The 17,292-nt window shown below is 43.9% G+C and overlaps 1 protein-coding gene across 1 annotated transcript in view; it reads left to right on the plus strand.

Moving 5' to 3' along the window:
• abch1 (ATP-binding cassette, sub-family H, member 1) overlaps positions 1-17,292 on the plus strand; it is a 79,495-nt gene that overhangs the window by 22,919 nt on the left and 39,284 nt on the right. The window contains exons 5-11 of the mRNA XM_043696706.1: positions 1,218-1,311; positions 3,811-3,885; positions 5,096-5,252; positions 9,841-9,937; positions 10,350-10,518; positions 12,362-12,462; positions 13,980-14,050. Of these exons, the coding sequence (XP_043552641.1) occupies positions 1,218-1,311; positions 3,811-3,885; positions 5,096-5,252; positions 9,841-9,937; positions 10,350-10,518; positions 12,362-12,462; positions 13,980-14,050 (764 nt within the window). The remainder of the gene's footprint in view (positions 1-1,217; positions 1,312-3,810; positions 3,886-5,095; positions 5,253-9,840; positions 9,938-10,349; positions 10,519-12,361; positions 12,463-13,979; positions 14,051-17,292) is intronic.

Below are 17,292 nucleotides of genomic sequence, written 5' to 3' on the forward strand. Positions count from 1 at the left end.
GGGAGAGAGAGAGGGAGGGAGAGGGAGGGAGGGAGAGAGAGAGAGGCAGGGAGGGAGAGAGAGAAGGAGGGAGGGGAAGAAGGAGGGAAGGAGGGAGAGTGGGAGAGAGGGAAGGAGGGAGAGAGGAATGGAGAGAGGGAGGCAGTGAAGGAGAGAGGGAGGGACGGTCTCTGCATGTCACTCCTTCGCTGCTGGCTGCAGAGGCCCATCCTTCTGAGAGTCTGAGCATCACCAATCCTGCTGCTGGGTTTGGTGTGGCCATGTACACTTATCCTGCACAGTCACTGCTCACCATCACAGTGCACACCCACTCCGGGAATCTCTCTGTATCATTGGATCAGCTCTGATTCCTGTCCTGTTCCCAGGTCTCTGTGTGCTGAGGTTATCTCCTTTTACAGTAACCAGCATCCCAACGGGGAATGGACATCTAACATCTGTAACCAGGAAGTGAGATATCTGAGGTGACAAAGTGATCTCCTTTAAAACGTGAACATGAAAAACAGGGGCATAAAGAGGCCACTCAGCCCCTCAAGCCCATTCTGTCATTCAATGAGATCATGGCTGATCTTCTACTTCCTCAGTTTCCTGCCCTATCCTTGTACCTGTCGATGTTTTTCACCTGCAGAGATCTTCAGCGTACTCAATGAATGAATCTCCACAGCCATCTGGAGGAGAGAATTCCAAAGATCCATCACCCTCTGAGTGAAGCTGCTCCTCCTCATCCCACTCTTTAGTGGCCTGCCCCTGGTGTTAGACCGCTCCCCCATCCCCTCGAGGGGGAAACAGCCTCCCTGTGTCTACCCTATCGAGCCCTGGGAGAAGGTGATGGCCTCTCATTCTTCTAAACTCCACGAATAAACCTCTTGTCTATTCAGTCTTTCCTAATGGGTGATTCCCTCCATCCCAGGAATTAGATTGCTGAACCTTTGTTGTACTCTGTCAATGGCGAGAGCAAAGCCTATATGCAGTCCTCCAGCAATGACCGCACAGAGGCTTTGTATGTCTGGAGTAAGACACCAGACCCTCAGTATGAACTCAGAGGGGGCCCACATTAACGTCAAACTAGGAGCTTGGCATTTCTTACTGAAAATGTTGTCTCTTGATTGTTCAGTGACTCTTTGTCAAGTGTTACGAATTCTCACAAATTATAAATGAATTGATGTTGGCAGCTATTTTAAACTTGTCCTTTAGATGACATTCTCCTTTTATATTTGGAGGATATGGCAACATCTGCTGGATGTGGTGAAGGATCGAAAGGTATCAGTGATCATAACAACTCATTACATCGAGGAAGCAAGCCAGGCTCATGTGGTAGGACACCCTCTTCCTTCCTGTTTGATGATGTACTGATACCTCTGTCAATGTCTGAATGAACAAAAATGTCCAGGAGTGTTATTGAGTAAACTCATTCCATTGTGATTGTAGATTGCAAATAGCCAATGATTTTACATAGTGTCATCCCACTGAGCACCAGTAACTGTGAACACTCTCAGTAAACATTCACACCTGCAACCAATGTGTTGCAATTTGGTGCAGAAATTTCTAGAAATAATGGAATTGTGGGTTTCTGAACAAATCTCACTCACTCACTCCCTATTCTCGACAGTGCCCAAACGAAACCATGTTTCACATCCTCCTTTTCCCTGGAACTTCTCCAAATCTCTATCCCATTCCCAGGTTTCATTTGATTATTTGCCTTTTTGCCATAGACCTTGCAATTATTGAGGTTTCCTGGGGCACAGTCTCCAGGATTTGAATAATCGATTCTTCAAAGGAGGTGAGAGGTTTCCTCAGAGCAGGAGGCCTTTCCCTACCTTGAGATGTAAGAGACAGAACCTTCCATCGGTTTCTGAGGCTCATTTCTCCAGGAGCAGATCATTGTCAGGGCCACAAGAGGCATCGCTCCTTATCAAGCTGGGCCCAGTCAGGAACCTCCCACAGAGGGAGACTGGAAATAAGAGGAGGCCATTCAGCCCTTCCAGCCTTCTCTGCCATTTGATGAGGTAATGGCTGATCTTCATCAAAATCACTTTCCTGCATGATCCTCATATCCCTTGCTGTCAATCTCAGTCTTGAACATACTCAGAACCTGAACCTTTGCCGTCCTTTAGGATAAAGAATTCCAAACAGTCAGCGCTCTCTCCGGGGGGTGGAATTTACGTTGGGGAAGGAATTCCTTGTCATCTCCATTCCCTGAATGGTCTGATCCTCATTCTGAGAGTGTGTCCCATGAGGAAGCTTCCTGTATCCAGCCTGTCCCTCCTTGTTACAGTTTGTTGTTCATCTCTAATTCTTCTAAACTCCAGAATTGAAAAGCCCAGACTGTATTTCCTTATGGGAAAATCTCACCATCCCAGGAATTTGTTCCCAGGTGAACCTTCATAGTCCCTCCAGAGTGAGTATACCTTCCCCTGGGGAGGGGACCAAAGCTACCCACTGGCTTCCGGCTATGATCTCACCAACGCCCTGTCTAACTGCACTGAGCTTCCTGCTCTTGGTGAGTGCTGAAAGGTTGGAGGTTGAGAGTCCACCTGTTTCTCTGTTACAAACACACCCTACTAGACCATCAGATCATGCAATGCTGCAGCTTCTGGCTCAGAGACAGGGACACTACCCAATGCACCACAAGATCTTCATGTTGCAAAGTTGTTCCACTCCAAAGATCTCCTTCTGTAGGATGTTGTAGAATGATAATTGTGGTCCTGGGAAAACTGAGGTTTCTTCCTGACAATGGATTCTGTTGTTTCACCTGGGGATGGTGTAATGATAGCAAGCCCCAGCACTCAGTGACTGTGAGTGTTCTTTGTCTGTCCTCAGCAAAGGCCAGTGTTTCCTGACAGCTGGATTTTATTTAAAAATTAATTCACAGAGAGTGGCTGCCACTGGCTTCAGGACATCCCTAATTGCCTGGGCCTGGCCTTGCTCAGCCATTACAGAGGGCAACCAATTGTGGGTCTGGAGTCACATGTTGGCCAGGATGGATAAGGATGGCAGATTTCCTTCCCTAAAGGACGTTAGTGAACCAGATGGATTTTTACCACAATCGACAGTGATGACATCGCCAGCAGGTTGGCTTTTTATCACAGATTCTGATTGATTTCAAACTTTACCCTCTGCCCTGCTGAGATTCGAACCCAGAACAGCAGACTGGGCCTCAGGATTACCAGCCCAGGGAGACTGGCACATTGTCACTGTCCCTGGTGCAGCTTGTTCAATTGCTTTATGATCCCTTTGGCGAGTTTCACTGCTGCTTTGGTCTTTCAGTCTGAGTGGGAATCATGTAGAGATGACGTCTGGTGTTGAATATACTTTCATACAGGTATTGCATTTCAAATCCAAACATTGTGTCGAGAAACTGTTCACTTCAGTCTCTGAGGAGTTGGGAATGCTGCTGAACATCATACAGTGAAAAGCCCACTTCTAGTCCTCTCCTGGTTGGCAGGTCATTGATGAAGCAGCTGAAGATGGTTGGGTTTAGGAGACAACCCTGAGGAGTTCCTGCAGAGACATCCTGGAGCTGAAATGAATAATCTCCGACCACCACAAACACCTTGCTTGTTCCTGATGTAACTCCATGGTTGAGTTTCTAGTTTTCTTTTTTTAAAATCTTTTTCATTCTGCGTTTGTCCTCCAGGTTGAGGTTGTCTCCTGTTCTTAAATTCCTTGAAACAGTGAGAGCTCAGCCTGGGAATCCACATACACACAATGGGTACAGTGTCCCCTTGAAAGTGACTTCCTGTGGCTCTGACACTGAGATACCACAAATACATTCTTGTATTTTTGATGAAACCTGTTCTTTCTGTCCCTCAGGTTGGGTTAATGAGGAACGGTAAGCTGCTGGCAGAGGCTCCACCGGATTATTTAATAAGATTCCACAATGTAGCAGTAAGTAATTGTGATTGAATGGTTTGGAGATGCCGGTGTTGGACTGGGGTGTACAAAGCACTGCTCCTTCATCAGGTGGTTGTGGAGGACACAATTGTAAGACACAGAATTTACAGCAAAAGTTTACAGTGTGATGTAACTGAAATTATACATTGAAAAGTACCCTGATTGTTTGTTAAGTCTCTCATCTGTTAGAATGACCATGATAGTTTCACTTCTTTCATATGTAAATCACAAAACTTTTTTTAAAAGTTACATTCTCAGGTGAACTTTAACAATTGGTGTCAGCCCAGATGTGTTGAAGGTGTTAGCCCCCTGTGTGCTGTCGTCTGTGCCATAATGTTTAGACTGATTCTAATCTAAAAAAATGAGTTAACAGAGTCTTACATGGATTTGTGCAGTTCTTGAGCAAAGTACAATGTAACTCTGCAAGTCCAAATTCACCCCATAAACATATATGTGTATGTGTGCATGTGGGTTTTCATGTGTGTGTAGGAGTGTGTAGGGCACTCATACACACACACGCACGCATTCCTATAGGCAGACACGCTCACAGACACTCACACACACTCCTACAGACAAACACACTCCCACACTCACACATGCACCCTCTCACAGACTTAAACCCCTTTACACTCATACACATAGATACTTTCACTTACAGACACTCACAACCCACCACACCAGACACAGAGTCTGCAGGCTCCCTGCCTCTATTCCTGATGAAGAACTCCTGCCTGAAACGTCGATTTTCCTGCTCCTCGGATGCTGCCTGACCTGCTGTGCTTTTCCAGCACCACTCTAATCTAGACTTTCAACATATTATTTGGGCTGACACCAATTGTTAAAGTTCACCTGAGAATGTAACTTTTAAAAAAGGTTTTGAGAGTTACATATGAAAGAAGTGAAACTAACATGGTCATTCTAACAGATGGGAGACTTGACAAACAATCAAGGTATTTTTCAATGTATAATTTCAGTTGCATCACACTGTAATCTTTTGCTGTAAATTCTGTGCCTTACAATTGTGTCCTTCACAACCACCCGATGAAGGAGCGTCGCTCCGAAAGCTAGTGCTTCCGATTAATCCTGTTGGACTATAACCTGGTGTTGTGTGAGTTTTAAGTTGGATTGAATGGGATTGCCATGATGCGAATGGTGCATTAGCTCTCAAGTAAAGTTGTTCCGATTTCTCTCTCACTTGTTTTAGACTTTGGAGAATGTGTTCCTAAAGTTGTGTAAATCCTCAGATCAATCATCTGCGCAGGTCTCTGCTACCGCCTGGCACAGGACCCAGAGCCCCCAAGGGGACAGTGAGGAGGAAACTAGTCCCCTGCTCCCACAGCCAGTTGTCCCCAAGCTCCCAGGTAATATGTAAACCTGTCTGTGTGCCATTCTCTGTCTCCCTGTCAATGCTCCTTTCTCACACTGACTTGCTTACTTTTCTCGTATGAATAAGACATTAACATACAGAAACAGGTGCACAAAAAGACAGAGACTGCTCCAAACCCATCAGTCCATTTTCATGTAAAATTCTGGGAAAGTGAATTTCAGGGATAACTGTGAGGGTGGGGAAGGGCAGTCAATATCCCTGGGAGAGTGAGTGGGGCAGGAATCCTCAAGGCATTCCAGAAGTATTGAGATCAGCTCTCGGAACTTTAACAGTGTACAGACTACGGAGCAAGTGCTGGGAAATGGGATTAGAACAGATGGATGTTTGATGACTGGCATGGACACAAGGGGCCGAAGGGCCTCTATCCAAACTGTAAAAACTCTGACCCGATGATTTTATACGGTGAAGATTCTGATGCGCGTTCAGGTTGATTTTGGTGAACCAGCTGATGTTGTGAATCTGAACAACCCAACTATTTATGTTCATGTCCCACAATAAACCTCTCTCCAATTAGACCCAGGGCTGTAATGGTGTCAATAGCTGCAGCACAGAAATCAGGGCAGATAGGTCAGAGGCATTGAGACTTGCCTGCGGATCAACATCAGAGCATTTATTCATTCAATTTCATGGTGATGTCTTAAACACAGAAAGAGCGCACATTTCTCAAAGTTGCTGAAGGTCTTTGATTAGAACACGTTTATCAAAAAGGGAATGTGAAAACCTGCCTTAACTTACAGTGAAATTTAATGCAGACAGGCAGATAGGGTGGAAACACAGTGACACACTCTCCCTGGATGAGGATGGAGTGGATCAGATTGAAGACACTCAGGAATGGAAGTAAACTCCACTTTCAGCTTCTCAGTAAAGCCTGGCGGAGCATCGAACAACTGTGTAATGGATGGTCATCATTAACCTGTCAATCAGACCCATCTGGAAAACTACATCCAGCTACAATCACCAAGACAACAGGGCGATGCAGGCACAACGGAGACTCACTGACTGCTCCCTTGGGTCACGGCTCCTCAGATCAATGGACAGACTGGAGCCACGTGTGTCTTTCAGCAACAGCCACATTGAAAGATAAAGCAAGGCAGTACACGGCATAGAAATAATTAATTTAGAATCCTGGCACAAAGTGAACAGTGCAACAAAGGAACAAGAGGAGGCTATTCAGCCCCTTGAGCCTGTTCCACCATTCAATGAGATCCTGGCTGATCTATGGCCCATATCCCTGAATCCCTTTGCTTAACAAAACACTATTTACCTCTGATTTAAAATTAGCAATGGGAGCACAAAGAAGGACAAAGCTTCATATATCATAAAGGCAGCTCCAAAACTGAATTGAATCTCCCACAAGGAGAGAGTAATCAACATTCTGAATGGTATCCCAGATGTGGTGGACAAATTAAAATGAATAAAATGGTCTTCCTCATCCACACAAATCAGTTCAGAATCTGTACAGGGCCCAGCTGATTCCCATGTAGGGTCTGGTCATTCCCAGTACCTCATCTGGTTGATCCTTGTGCAGGATCTGGATCATCTCAGTGCAGAATCTGATTGATCTGAGGGCACAGTCTGGTCAATACCAATGCAAGATATGGTCAATCCCAGTACAGGATCTGGTCAATCCCAGTACAGGATCTGGTTGATCCCAGTACAGGATCTGGTCAATCCCAGTACAGGATCTGGTTGGTCCCAGTACAGGATCTGGTCAATCCCAGTACAGGATCTGGTTGATCCCAGTACAGGATCTGGTTGGTCCCAGTACAGGATCTGGTTGGTCCCAGTACAGGATCTGGTTGGTACCAGTACAGGATCTGGTTGATCACAGTACAGGATGTGGTTGGTCCAGTACAGGATCTGGTTGGTCCCAGTACAGGATCTGGTGGATCCCAGTACAGGATCTGGTTGGTCCCAGTACAGGATCTGGTTGGTCCAGTACAGGATCTGGTTGATCCCAGTACAGGATCTGGTTGATCACAGTACAGGATGTGGTTGATCACAGTACAGGATCTGGTTGATCCCAGTACAGGATCTGGTTGATCCCAGTACAGGATCTGGTTGGTCCCAGTACAGGATCTGGTTGGTCCAGTACAGGATCTGGTTGATGCCAGTACAGGATCTGGTTGATCCCAGTACAGAAACCGTAAACAGAGAGGCCGAATGTTGCTGGATTGAAGTGTGGAGATTCTTTAAGACCCTCTGCTTTGAGACCCACAAATGTTCTCGGGCAGAATTGACAGCAGGTTGGTGGATACTGGAATTGGGTAAACTCACACGTACCGGCATTGTGTGTTAATGTGGCAGTGTCAGGACGCTGTTATTGGCTGGTACCTGACAATACAAGCCTTTATCTTGACAACCATCTGATGAAGGAGCAGCACTCCGAAAGCTAGTGCTTCCAAATAAACGTGTTGGACTTTAACCTGGTGTTGTGTGATTTTTAACTTTGTGCATCCCAGTCCAACACTGGCACCTCCAAATCATGTTTATCTTTCTCATTCCACTCCCTGTCAACATGTTATAAAGTTGACTCTCTGCTCAAAGATAAGTCCAAGATCAAAAACTCACAGAGTGACAAATTTCTGTTTTTCATTTTCACACGGGTTTTGAAAGCATGAAAGCTCTTTGTTTATCACCAGCTGGAAGAGCTTTGTGATCAAAGCTGGAATCAACAAGCACTTTCTAAGTATTTAAACCAGACATGTACAATCCCTTCTGTCAAATTCCCCGCAGAGTGTTCAATAGAGAGTTAACATCGAACTTTATTTTACTTAAACTGGGCTATGGAGACCAAACTGAGTATATCAATGTCAGTTGGTATTTCACGCAAAGACTGGGTCTTTCAGTAATTATCACCCATTAGAGATAGGGAATCAATTCATCGAGTCATATAGCACAGAAACAGATGCTACAGTCCAACTCATTCATGCTGACCAGATACTAAATTAATCTAGTCCTATTACCTGACGGCAACAGGGACTCCGAATCGAGGATTATTTTTCCCTTCCTAGTTCAGCGTTTAGGAGTGAACACATCGAGAGATACACCTCAGATGGAGGCTATTCACTCCACTGTGCCCCTGCTCGATGCCGAGACCAGTTCAGGGGAATTTCTTCGCTCAGAGGGTGGGGAATCCGTTGGAATCCTCTTCCCCCAAAGGGATGTGGAGGGTCAGTCACTGAGTAAGTTCAAAACAGATTAATACATTTTTAATTAAATGAAAGAATCATGTGGGAAAATGGTGTTGAGGTGGATGATTAGCCACAAACTGGAATGGCACATTAGGTTGGAGGGGCTGAGTGCTGCTATTTCCGAATTTACTGTGCTTTTTTACTACATTCTGAATTGGAGCAAGAATTATTTTACAACAAAGGAATGAGGAAGGAATCGAAGTATGTTTTTTTAAAAAAGCGAGTGACAGAATCTCCTTTGGGGTGCAGTGTTTACATTGCTGCTTTGTTCAACCAATGACAGAAGATGTTTGTAAATGGCCTGGCTCCAGGGGTCTGTGCATAATCTGAGATTCAGCTGGCAACAGGTTACTGATTGGTATTCCCACTGATCTCAAATCCACAACCAAAAGACGTCAGACTAACAGTGACCATCTGATTGGTTTCTGGGTAGCTGAACAGTTTGTGGCTGTGAACATCACTGGCAGGAGCCTTCACACTGCTTAAAAAGGTGGATGGTGTGTTGCTCTTTCCTGTAAAATATCTAAAGCCTGAAGAAAACTAGTTTATTTTTTCTCACCAGTTTCTGTAGGCTGTTGCTTTTAACCAAAAGTCTGAGAGTTTATAATCAGTGAACCATTGCTGTATGCCTCCAAAGAAGTGAGAAAACCTGAAGGAAAAGATTGGAGAATTAAAGGACTTTGGAAACAAAAGGAACACTCCATCGAATCCTGGACTGGTGCTAGTGAACTGTCTCCCCTGTACTTTTTTCCACTCCACCCATAATACCAATGTTGTGTGTGAGTGAGTGTGTGTGTGTGTGTGTGTGTGTGTGTCTGTGCGTGCATGTGTCTTTTACGTGTGTGTTCATGTTCGTGTCTGGGAGTGCAAATCTGTCTCTATTTGCATGCGCATGTATGTGTGCCCGTGTATGTGTGTGCACATGTGTGTCTGTATATGTCTATGTATGTGTGCCTGTGTGTGTGTGTGCACATGTGTGTCTGTATATGCCTATGTATGTGTGCCTGTGTGTATGTATACAAGGCTTTAGAAGGGAGTTGGAGCTTTAATGAGGAGGGTTACATGTTGATAGTTCAGGGTTGTTTACTGTGGTCGTTCTTGTGAAGTACAGAAACTTGGTGCATGTTCATTCTCAGCCTGGGTCTGTGCGGCAGATCAATTTGGAATTTTCTCCCTTTGATAAAATTTTCAACTTCCTGGGATGACTCTGGGAATTGTGAGTCTAATTTCCAGCACAGACCCCCCTAGTTAGGGGTGAAATCCTCATCATGGTAAATTATCCCGGGTGTAACTTTTCTCATCTCTTATTTTCAGGAAAGTTTGGTGTGAGGGTTTGGGTCTGATTTCCTTTCATGTGTTGATTTCTAGTCAGCTGCCGGCAGTGGGTGAAAAGCCTGGTTCCTAAATGGAGGAATATCATGGCTTTAATCATTAAAACGTTCACCAGAATCCGGAGGATGCCTGGGTAAGTTTTGCTGTTGTTCTTTAAGCAGTTCTTTGTTGAACAAGATTTGTGAAAGAATCATTCGTATGTTCTGTAATTAATGACATTCATTTCAAACTGACTTTGTATTTAAAAGTCCAAGAGAAAATTGTTATGTGAGATGTGAGCAGGGGATAGTGAGTTTAAACAGACAAGATGAAGGGAGAAATAACGGACCAGGAGAATATTGAAGGTGTGGTTTTAGAGACATACAGCATCAGTGGATACTGTATACACCAGCAGCGGCTCGTGGACAACCTGTACAGTCTGAGCAAAACAATTCACCAATGAACCACATTATCCAATTATCCTGTATAAGATTTGTCAACAATTTGGAAGGTTCATTTCAATTGTCTGTTTTTGCTGAGCATCATCTTTTGTTGCCTCCCCCCAGGTTTCTTGCTTTCCAGTTCCTGCTGCCAGTCTTACAGATCTCCCTGATCTGTCTCTGCATTGGACACACTCCTGAGAAGCTGCCTGTTGCCGTGGTGAACAATGATACAGGACGACCCTCCCTGAGCCAGACCTTCCTGCTGCAGTTCGACAATGAAACAATTGTCCAGGTCATTTTCATTCTCACAACAGAAATGGGACGTTCGGCCCAACTGCTCTCTGCTGGTATTGCTACTCCACTCAATTCCTTTCCCACCCTCTTGGCATCTCCTCCTCCTCTCCCCCCCTCGTGGGCTCACCCAGTGTCTGTACAATGGCCCTCCATGTGGGGGCAAGTTCCACATTCTCCTCACTCTCTGGGGAAGGGAGTTTTGCCTGAATTCCCCAATTGGATCTTATAGCAATGACCGTATATGGATGAAGGGTGTCTCACACACACACCCTCCACCTGCCCGGCCTGCTCCACAACTCAATAAGATCTTGGCTGTAACAAAACAGAAATCGCGGGAGAAACTCAGCAGGTCTGGCAGCATCTGTGGGAAGAAAGCAGAGTTAATTTTTTTGTTGATCTCAGCTTTCCATTTCAGCCTACCCCAACAATTACTGAGCCCTGCGTCAGTCAACCACCTGACTCACCCCCCTCTACTGCTGCCTGATGAACATAATTCCACAGCCTCACATCCCTCTGAGCGAAAGTATTTCTCCTCATCTCTGTCATAGATGGGAGACCCTTACATTGAAACTGAATCCCCTGGTTCTGGGCTTTGCTACTGAGGGAAATATCCTTTCAGTGACTATACTGTAAAGCCCCCTCAGGGGCTTATAGGTTTCAATAAGGTCACCTCTCATTCTTTGAAATGTTCAACCACCTCCACCAAGGAATTACGTTGAGTCAACATTCTCTTACATCTTTTCTTAAATAAGGAGACCAAACCTCCCACAATCATGGTCTCCTCAATGCACTGTGTAACTATGCTACAAATTCCCTGCTTTTATGTTCCATTCCCGTTACAACCAGCAGCAACCTTCCATTTGCCTCCCCACCATGGGCTATCACTGCAGACTAATATTTTCAGATTGACCCTGAGCACAGAGTCCCACAATCTCTCTCTCCCTTCCATTTACAAAATAAACTATTTCTCCACTCTTCCCACCAAAGTGGGTACCTTTATGTTTCTTCCACCACACACACCATTTAGCAAGATGCTAAAACTGATGATGGAAACTTAAGAAGTTCCTGAAGAATGGCTCATGCCCGAAACGTCGATTCTCCTGCTCCTTGGATGCTGCCTGACCTGCTGCGCTTTTCCAGCAACACATTTTCCGATGGAAACTTAAGCCCGATTTCATTGACCAAAACAGGGACAATGACAGAGTGGACACTGAGTGGCCGGGGAACCTGGGAGGAGTGGGAGAGGGGGTAGGTGGGGGCAGTAGCAATAACTGGGGTGAGGGGTAAGGGGGGTGATCATTTTTCATTGAGATAAATAGAAGCTATTTCACTCTGAGGATTGTGAATCTTGAGTGTATGAAAGGCTCATCATGCTCTGAGAGATTATCAGTTAGATAGCAAGAACGACCATACACTGTGAGCCTGAGACCTAGACCCTCCAGTCTGAGGGATAGAATCTCTCAACATCAACCCCAGCAAACCCTCAAAGAATTTGACCCATTTTAATAAAGCTGTTCCTTCCAGGAGCAGGAAGTAATCCAAATTCTCAGATTCCATATAAAGGGGTTTATTTTTGACTTTTCGGGAAAGGTTGAGCCCTGTTGTTAAACATGGAAATATAATGATAAAGGTCACATGGTCTAAGGTTAACATATTGACATGGATAGAGATTGAGAAAAGCAAATAAGTTCACCAGAGAAATGTTGTTACATATTCCATAATTTGACTTTATATCACAATGGAGTTACTTTGTTCGTTTTGTGTCAACATCAATGGTCTGTATTAGTCTCCTCAAGGTCTCGCTTTCGCGTGTGTAACTGGCTGTTTGGTATATCTTACAGATTAATGTGAATCAGTTAGAGGCCATTCAGGGAATAATGGATGGGAAATACTGGGCAGCTCTAGGCTTCGGAACAAACTTCACTCAAGACCTTCTTTTAAGGTAAAATGCAATTGATAAATGTTGGCTTATTTTGAAAAACAACATTGAATGGCCTTCTTGCGTTAATCTGTAGAATGTGAATATTGCTGGCAAGGTGTTTAGTGTTGCTCATTCCTAATTCTCCCTTGAGACATTGTTGGAGAGCCACTTTCTTGAACATAACTCCATGCCTCCACTGCCCTCTGAAATGGCCAAGTAAGAGTCACCACGTTGCTGTGGGTCTGGAGTCACATCTAGGCCAGATCAGGTAAGGATAGCAGTTTCCTTCCCTGAAGGACTTGAGAGGACCAGAAGGGATTTTATGACAATGTAATTTCACAGGCACCATCACTGAGACTTGATTTTATTTTGATATGTGAAGTTTCTAAGATTATTATGTTTTGGGACTATCTCCTTAATTTAGGGTAAAATGGAAGAACCAAGTGTATGTTGTGACTTGTTTTGAATACATTCTGACTTCGGTTGGGATGGGGATGGGACAATGCGCTGGTTTCCATACTGAGAAGAAACTGTAAGGTACTCATACTTGGAACAGAGACCAGGCCAGCAGTACCCATAGTGGATGGTCTGTCAGTTTCCAAGTCCCCAGGAGCTGTTGTAGCGCAAGGCAGTTACAATTTCAACTATCAATATAATTGTAAGGTAGGATTGAGTTGAGAGTTGATTGAGTTTCGAGGATAATGAATCAGTATTTCTCCCTGGATACAAAGCCCATGTCATTTCTGTTGCCATGGAGGGGGCATTAGGAAGGAACAGGCCATGGAGAGTTCTTGTTGGATCATTGTTTTTAAAGTTTTCTTTAAACATAGCTGAATCTCACAGAAAGGATCAGTCTGACAGACTTTGAGAGACGGAAGAGAGATAGAGGGAGCCAGGTCTGTATTATTCACCAGATAGAATGCAGAATGGGAAGGTCGTGGTTTGAAGTAAGACTGGAAGATTTACCCCTAGATTTGACTGGAAAGAGGGATTTCCAGATAGCCCGCTCTGTGAAGTCAGGCCAGGGATTAAACGCGATATGACTAGAATCTTTAAAAAAACAGAAGCAAGCCATCAGGAACTGACGATACCATTGAAGTGGTTTCTGCCCACTTAAGGCACTGAAGGTGATGATTTGTCAATTTTAAATGTTAAATGTGGGTCTTTTGTGCAGTCTAAGGAATAAGTTCCATCTGGAATAGTATTTAGATAATGTTGCTTTAAGTCTATTTGTCACAGTAAAAGACTTAGAACTTGAAATGTCTGATACTTTCAGTTGGTCACATTAATTGAGATATCATTTTAAGAAAACTATCAGTCTGTTTAGTGATCATAACAATTTCAGATTTATTTTATCAACTACGTTTAAATTTGAGATCTGCCTTGGTGCGATTTGAACACGTCACAAAGTGCAAACATTTAGGTTATTAACCCAGTAACATATAATTTGTGATGTATTGTCTTGCAATCAAAATACATCAAACACCATTCTGTCCTTGTCTTTCTGCAGTAATACACAAAGTCTTATTTCCTTTTAGGGCAACTGAGAAGGTAGCGGATGAAAGAATAATTGATGGGGGTTCAGTCCATGTCTGGCTAGATATGACCAGTAAGTTTATGATCTCACTCTCATTGTATGCTGTGGCAAATGGGAATGTTTGACCTGTGTTGTAGAAACGTAGTTCATGGCTCATGTTGTATTTGAGAGGTAATGGTTAGTTCGGGGAAGATTATTGTTGTGGAGGTAAGTTGCCACTGCCAACTGCCACTAGACGAGTCAGAACTCCGACTAAAATCTGACGTGATAAATCAGACTTTTTATCTTCTCGATTTAATGATGTGGTCTTTCACAAAAGCACAAGACACAATCCTGCAATTTTGGTTTTAACAATAAAACAGGCGTTTATTGCACAAATGAAAAGAAACTAAGTGATTTATATATCACACATGTTTAAAGATTTCAAAGCACACAGTCAGCAATAATCCCATGAATTCCAACAGCATATCTTTAGTGTACTCCAACACCAGAGAGAGTTCACCGCTCCATCACACCAAGGATCTGACTTAGCTTTGGCTTTAGAGAATCTGATTGCCTCTTCCTTGAGCTTTCATATAACTGAGCACAGATTTTCTCAGCTTCAAATAACCTCCTCAGGGTTTTAATTAAAGACGTCTGCTTTAGAAAGTTTAAATGAAACTCCTTGCACTAAAGTAATCTATTTCTCAACAGTTTGAAACTATCTCAAGAGTACTCATCCACCTTCAGCCAAACTTTCTGCAATCCTGCCAGACTGAAACCCAAATACTTTTTTCAAACACTAGGTGTTTCCCTTCCTGAAAGAAGAAAGCACAATCTCTGACCTTCAAAACTAAAATTCTAACAGCCAACTGTTTACTTATTTGTTCATACAATCTCTCCTGAAGTAAGCAAATTCCATTAGTCTCCAAGAACTATCTGAGGAAGGGTCACTGGACCCAAAACGTTAACTCTGATTTTTCTCCACCGATGCTGCCAGACCTACTGAGCTTTTCCAGCAATTTCTGTTTTTGTTTCTGATTTTCAGCATCTGCAGTTCTTTCGGTTTTTAATTAAACCTCTACACAAGTTGACATCTGTCCTCTGTCAACTATACAATAAAGTCCACTGTTCTCCTTGGCTCTGCAATTTGCTGCTTGGTGTCTCAACATCAACAGAGCTGGCTGACCTGAAACTACCTACATAGTGCTTCAAATAAAAAATAATAATTCAAAATAGGGACACTAATCTCGCTAAGACCACATGCACACTTTAGGCTAACGATACATGTATTTCAGTTATTGCTATCAAATATCATGGCGCCTTGTGACAAAAATAAAGGAAATTGCACTTTCAAGAACTTTAATGCGAATGGAGAGTGTTAAAGGCACTTGACAAAGAGAGAATAAATAAAGAAATTTGAGTGGAACTCAATGTCAAGCATAATCCACTGAGAAGGTAAAGAGCACTGAGAAAATTATAGAAGACAATGAGATTGGAGAATGGAATACTGACACCAAAGTGATGTGACTCACAGAAAACTCCGGCATTTCAGAGGCTGCTCTTCCCTTGGGAAAACAATCCCATGAAAGCCAGGCCAGACAGAGTGTGAATAACAGGAGGTTGCTATGGGGAAAGCTGAAAGCTTAAAGTGGACATTGACAACATGGGTCCAGCAATGGCTGCAGTTTGTGGTTTTAATCGTGACACTACCTTGTTTACAAGCAGCTTTGTGGGAGGACTTTGAAAAGCAGGACTACAAATGGAGTAATCTCTGGATCACTCCCAGTAACATGCAGTAGTGACAATCAGAACAAGAGGATCAAGCAGACGGATGTGTGGCTGGAGAGAAGAGACATGCCAGGGTTTTTTTTAACTCCTGAGAGGTTAGGATCCTTCCTGGGGGCGGTGGGTGGGTCACATCTGAACAGGAATGAGATTAAGAGTAGTTTTGGAAAAGAATGTGGATAGGCCAGGAATAAAATAAACTAGAACAGTTTCTCAATGATGAAAAGCTAACTTTATTAAACTAAGACAGGACTTGGCTCAAACAGACTGGGAGTAACTCGAAGCAGACATAACCATGTCAGAACAGTGGGATGTGTTCAAAGATGAAATATTGACAGTACAGGGGAACATCTTCCTGTAAAGACAAAGGGGAGAGGCGTCCAAAACCCAAGGAAACCTGGACAGGATTCAGAAAAAGGGAGAAACTAATGGCTGATACTGAGGACTCAATACAGCAGCGACCCGAGGGGGGGTTGAAAACATGGATGGGGTGCATTTAAAATGAAAAATACAAAAGCAAAGAAAATGAATGAGAGAGCATTGGTGTGTAGAATACGGGAAAACCCAAAGGTGTTTCTTAGGTTTTTACAGGGTAAGAGAATAATTAGGGAAAAGGTAGGACCCATTAGGGAATTACAGAGTGTGCGTGTGTAGGTGTATGTATGTGTGTCTGTGTGTGTGTGTCTGTGTGTGTGAGTGTCTGCGTGGGGATGTGTGTCTGTGTGTGTGTCTGTGTGTGGAGGGGGTGTTTGTGAGTACCTAGAGGACATGAGCACAGACCTCAATGAATACTTCACAGGAGTCATCACAATAGAAAATAGACTGACTGTGTGGGGTTTGCACATTCTCCCAGTGTCTGTGTGGGCTTCCTCCGGGTGCTCCGGTTTCCTCCCACAGTCCAAAAATGTGCAGGTTAGGTGAACTGGCCATGCTAAATTGCCCGTAGTGTTAGGTGAAGGGGTAAATGTAAGGGAATGGGTCTGGGTGGGTTGCTCTTTGGAGGGTCGGTGTGGACTTGTTGGGCTGAAGGGCCCGTTTCCACACTGTAGGGAATCTAATCTAATCAGAAGATATTAAGAGAGAGAGAGTGATGGTCCCAGCAACTGTAAAAATGGATATATCGAGATGGGATGAATCCCTGCCTGTTGAGGGTCATGAGGGAGGAAATATCAGGGACCATGTCAGGAATTTTCAAATCTATTGTGATTACAGGTAAGATGCTAAAAGATTGGAGAACTGCTAACATTATCCCATTATTAAAGAGGGAGGCAGAGATAGGTTAGGAATTTGTTGAACTGAATTGAGTTGAATTAGGACAAAGACAGAAAGATTCTTGTTTGGCACAGAATCTGGGGCTATCGAGGATAAATGGGAATGTGGCATTGGAAACACAAACAGAGCAGCCGCAGTCTCATTCACAGAGTCTCAGAATTGCTACCGAGCCATTGTGCCGCTTCCCCATATCCCCATATCCCCACCCCCCCCATTTCCCCATATCCCCATATCTCTGCACCCCATTTCCCCATATCCCCGCCCCCCCATTTCCC

This window comes from Chiloscyllium plagiosum, chromosome 9 (genome assembly GCF_004010195.1).
Source record: "Chiloscyllium plagiosum isolate BGI_BamShark_2017 chromosome 9, ASM401019v2, whole genome shotgun sequence".
Taxonomy (NCBI): domain Eukaryota; kingdom Metazoa; phylum Chordata; class Chondrichthyes; order Orectolobiformes; family Hemiscylliidae; genus Chiloscyllium; species Chiloscyllium plagiosum.